The 4,211-nt window shown below is 48.5% G+C and overlaps 1 protein-coding gene across 1 annotated transcript; it reads left to right on the top strand.

Annotated features, from left to right (window-relative positions):
• The first annotated feature begins 1,852 nt into the window (after positions 1 to 1,852).
• On the top strand, positions 1,853 to 3,699 carry LOC103544143 (mast cell protease 8-like). Its single transcript, XM_008511003.2, has 4 exons — positions 1,853 to 1,997; positions 2,369 to 2,495; positions 2,726 to 2,977; positions 3,423 to 3,699. Exons 1-4 carry the CDS (start codon positions 1,894 to 1,896, stop codon positions 3,594 to 3,596), a joined length of 657 nt encoding a protein of 218 aa, XP_008509225.2. The 5' UTR covers positions 1,853 to 1,893; the 3' UTR covers positions 3,597 to 3,699.
• The last annotated feature ends 512 nt before the right edge of the window (positions 3,700 to 4,211 follow it).

The raw sequence follows: 4,211 nt of genomic DNA, 5'->3' as shown, positions 1-4,211 counted from the left end.
CAATGCCCCATCTACACTTCATCCCCAATCTCTGCTCCTCACCTCCACCCCCAACAGGTTGCAAGTGCCTGAAACTACCACAAAGTGAATAGATGACTAGGCTCATGGCTAGTGTGTTTTAGGAGAGACTAGTGCTTGGTTTTTTAGTATCTATTAAAAAAAAGAACCTTGAGCTATCAAAAGAATGAAGCTCTACAAAGAGTAGGATTGCATAGATGCATGCTATTTTAGGAAGTAGACAGTTACCTAATCACAAATTCAAGGCATGGTGGGGTCATATTCATGATCTTGGAGGGTCTCACTTAGGGGAAGAGGACACATTTTCTGGCTAATCCCAAATGCCCCACAAATCTCCATTCAGAGAATTCAGGATTTTCTCCTGGAGAATGTGGTCTCCTAAGAATGTGGCTCTTGCAAAACCTTCACCACACAGCCCTTTTCTGTGAGGGGAAGAGGGATGTGACGAAAGCTCTAATCTTGAGAAGCAATAGAACTGGGAGGAAATTGGTGGTCACTGAGCCAGCCCCTTCTTCCTTCACCTCTAGGATTGAAAAGCCTGGAAGGAGAAGGCACACACCACTTCAGACCTGATCAGCCTTTCAGAGAAGATGCTGCTGCTTCTGTTCTTGTTGGTCAATCTCCTACCCTCCAGGCCTGAAGGAGGTAAATGCCCCTGGAGATCCTCAGAAGCCTGGCTTATTCCAACACCAACACTTCCACAGTGTCCCAGTGAGGCTGTCATTATGATCCTCCCCTCCTTCAGTCCATTCCCAAAATTTGCTGATCCCATGATCTATCACCAGATATGCAATGCAGAGAAATTGTGGAAAATAAAATTAGCCCCAGAGAGACCTGGTGAGTCTTGTCCCTTCTATGGGTCATACTCCTGTCACCTGGAAAGTGACAATATTAGAATAGCACATGATTCTGTTGGGGGGAAAGCTGAAAATGGGGGATATAATGCCCCATTCTACAAAGCTAAGAGTGGTTATCTAACCCAGGAGCTATCCTCTGGATCAAGACTAGAAGAGCTAGCTCATACTCAGTTACATGGGTGTCACACTCACCTTGTTCTGATTCTGCTGAGACACTCAGCTCTACCAGAGCAGATACTCAGAAACTAACTGAGCCATCAGAGTGTTGTCTCAGCACTATGCCCACAGCCCTAGTGGAGACTGGCTTCTACCCAGGCCCCCTCCTGCACATTTCCCCATCTCACTCTGACTTCCCAACCTTTGTACTCTGCCCTCTTAGACCTGAGAGCTCAATGCCTTAGAAAGATAAATCTGTGCCGGGGTTCAGATTGAATAAGGACTGCTCCTCCCTGGCTGCTGACCAGAGCAAATTGAGGAATGTTCATTCATGTACCCAGCAAGCATTTCTGGGGTATGTACTACGTGCCTGACCAAGGATTAGGGGGAAAGAAGGCATAGTATTCAGCTCCGTGAGCTCAAAATGTTCAGGTCTCAGATTAGGCTCATTCTGGAAGTAAGGACACAGGAGTCTGAGAAGCTAGAGACAAAGAAGCAACCAGGGTAGGTCAGAGAAAGTAATTTCCAGGGCTTCTAGGACAGTCCCCTTAACATGTATATGAAGTGTGTTTGCTCCAGAACAAGGGCTGAGTGCCTCATCTCTGCAGGAGGAAACTGAGAACAAAGCTAGGAAACAAGTCCTGCTGCAAGCATGCCAGCTGCCCTCTGAAGCCCACAGTCCCATCTCATTGTGTTGGGTCCCTGAGGACAATACAACCACCCCAGCCTCTGAACATCCCATGGGTTTAGGCCACCAGGCAGTGACTAGCCACTGTTTGCCATGAACACAGAGATCCAGCAATTTTCTCTTTCAGGGAAGATCAGATGGGGCAGAGAGGCCAGACCACACTCCCGGCCCCACATGGTGTCTGTACTTTCCTACAATGACATAGGTGGTGGGAGCAAATGCGAAAGGTTCCTGGTACAAGACAACTTCGTGCTGGGAGCAGTTCACTGTAATGGAAGGTGAGGAGCCCAAGTGAGTCCTTGTCTTCCTGGAAACCCCAGCTACTGTCCCAGGGCCTGTAACTCAAGAAGGTCCCTGAGCACAGAGAGCCAATGACCAATCAGAGGAGCAATCTGATCTGCTCAGGCCAGGACACAGTGAGTGTGGGATTCAGGGGTGGAGCGTGTGGACAGAGGCCTGGGTGACATACAGGCTGCTGAAGAACCAGGCTGGGTCACTGCTACGCAGCAGAGCATAGTGACACTGTTCACTTTTCCCTTCCTCCCTGTCTGACTCAGCTGTAGGTGCACCTTTGGCTGGAACTTCAATCTATCTCTCACAGACTGAGCCGTATCTCCTGTGACTCACCCAATCCACCTTTTCTTCACAGAAAAATAAGTGTCATCCTGGGTGCTCACAAGATCAGAAAAATGGAAAACAGCCAGCAGGTCATTCCTGTGCTCAAATCCTTCCCTCACAACGATAATTCAAAGGTCAACGACATCAGGCTACTGAAGGTACCAGCTTGCTGAATTTCAGGTGCACTCACACAGGTTACAAGGGAGCAAACAGCTCATTCAGGGTCTCAGTCCCCTCCTCTCCTCCCACCTGTCTGCTGTACTGGGTCAATGTAATAGAAGGGGGCTCGGGGGACTCTGGTGGAGTGGGGTACAAGCAACCTCATCCCTGGCTCTGAGCCCAACTGGAGGGAGGGACCTGAACTGCCGTCTCTCACCTTTCTGACCAGCTGCAAAACAAGGCTCAACTCAATTGGGCTGTGAAGACCATCACTCTGCTGCAGAGCCAGGACTGGCTGAGGCCGGGGCAGGTGTGCAGTGTGGCAGGCTATGGGAAACAGGCAAGTGGCAAAAAGGCAAACACACTCCAGGAGATGGATCTAGAAGTACAGAATGAGCAGAAGTGCAAGGACCTCTTCAAAAACTACAACTCCATCCAGCTGTGTGTGAGGAACCCTAACAACAAGAAGGCCACTACAAGCGTAAGAAGACAAGTGTCTTCCCAGCCTTGCCCCAGGGACACAGTGATGCTGGGGTGACAAGGCCAGGCCTTCTCCCACCCTAAGCCAATGGTTGACCTGGGTCCACTCATGGGTGGAGGCATGCTGTTCCTAGCATGTGGGGCCCAGGCATCTTTCTCCAGCCAATCTCTTGGCCTTTGTCCATGGGAAAACAAGAGGAGGGCCTGGGACTGGGTTGAGCTGGAGAGAGAACACAGCCAGGACACAGGCTCAAGGTGCAGACAGATCACAGAGCATCCACCAATCTCCCTAACACTCAGAGCCAAGGTGAATGGTGACCACTCAGCCGCTAACCATCCGAACAGCTGGGCCCTGAGATGGGGGCAGGAGAGCACCCGGGAGGATATGAAGCCGAGAAGGGGGCAGCCAGAGGATCGACTGAGACTTCTCCCTTCTCTGTCCACAGGGGGACTCCAGGGGCCGCCTCGTGTGTAACAACATGGCCCAGGGCATTGTCTCCTTTGGAAAAAGAAATGGGAAACCTCCACATATCTTCACCAGGATCTCAAGCTTTTTGCCCTGGATAAAAAGCACAATAGTTCAGGCAGCAGGGACCAGACTCAGGTGCCCCCAGGATTGATCCATCCATCTTCTGTGGGACAGAGGCCAGAATTGCACTGTGCAGAGGCGGGTGGAGTAGAGGCTGCCAGGGACTTAATAAATTTTCATCTCTAGAGTAGAAACCATTGATTCCTCCTTTTATCACTAAAATTGACCCTAGCGTATAGCTTATTGAGGAAATTTTGCTTCTATTTTTCAACAATCTCTACATCTTGTATAGAACAATGAATTCAGAAAAGTAATCTCATTTTTAAAACACCCAGCTTAGAGAAGGTTAGACTGGAAAGAAGAAGTGGTTTGCTGAATGTTTGCCCTTGATGTGTGCTTTGACTACGGGAAAATGTATATTGGGTAGAAGGGTAATACATATTCATCATAGAAAGATAGTTAAAGGTAGAATGTATCAATAAGAAAATTAAAATTACTGAGAATTCCACCACCCAGCAAGCATCATCATTAATGCTTAAGCATTCTGCCTTTCCCTCTTTTTCTATGTCTTCATAAGATGCTGTTGCTTTAACAGAATTGGGATTTGGCTATTTAGAACTCATAATGACTTCCTTTTCCATTACTCCTTCATCTGTCAGCACACTGGTGAGAGTGTTGGGATAATCTGTTTGCAAATGCTTATAAT

The sequence above is a fragment of the Equus przewalskii genome, chromosome 1 (genome assembly GCF_037783145.1).
Source record: "Equus przewalskii isolate Varuska chromosome 1, EquPr2, whole genome shotgun sequence".
NCBI lineage: Eukaryota > Metazoa > Chordata > Mammalia > Perissodactyla > Equidae > Equus > Equus przewalskii.
Note: the sequence above shows the minus strand (reverse complement) of the source record. Positions and strands in the feature narration are given on the sequence as shown.

Coding starts and splice junctions, on each gene's coding strand:
- LOC103544143 (XM_008511003.2), top strand. CDS start 1,894: ATGGTGTCTGTACTTTCCTACAATGACATAGGTGGTGGGAGCAAATGC. Junction 2,496..2,725: donor ACGACATCAGGCTACTGAAG/GTACCAGCTTGC, acceptor CTTTCTGACCAG/CTGCAAAACAAGGCTCAACT. Junction 2,978..3,422: donor ACAAGAAGGCCACTACAAGC/GTAAGAAGACAA, acceptor CTCTGTCCACAG/GGGGACTCCAGGGGCCGCCT.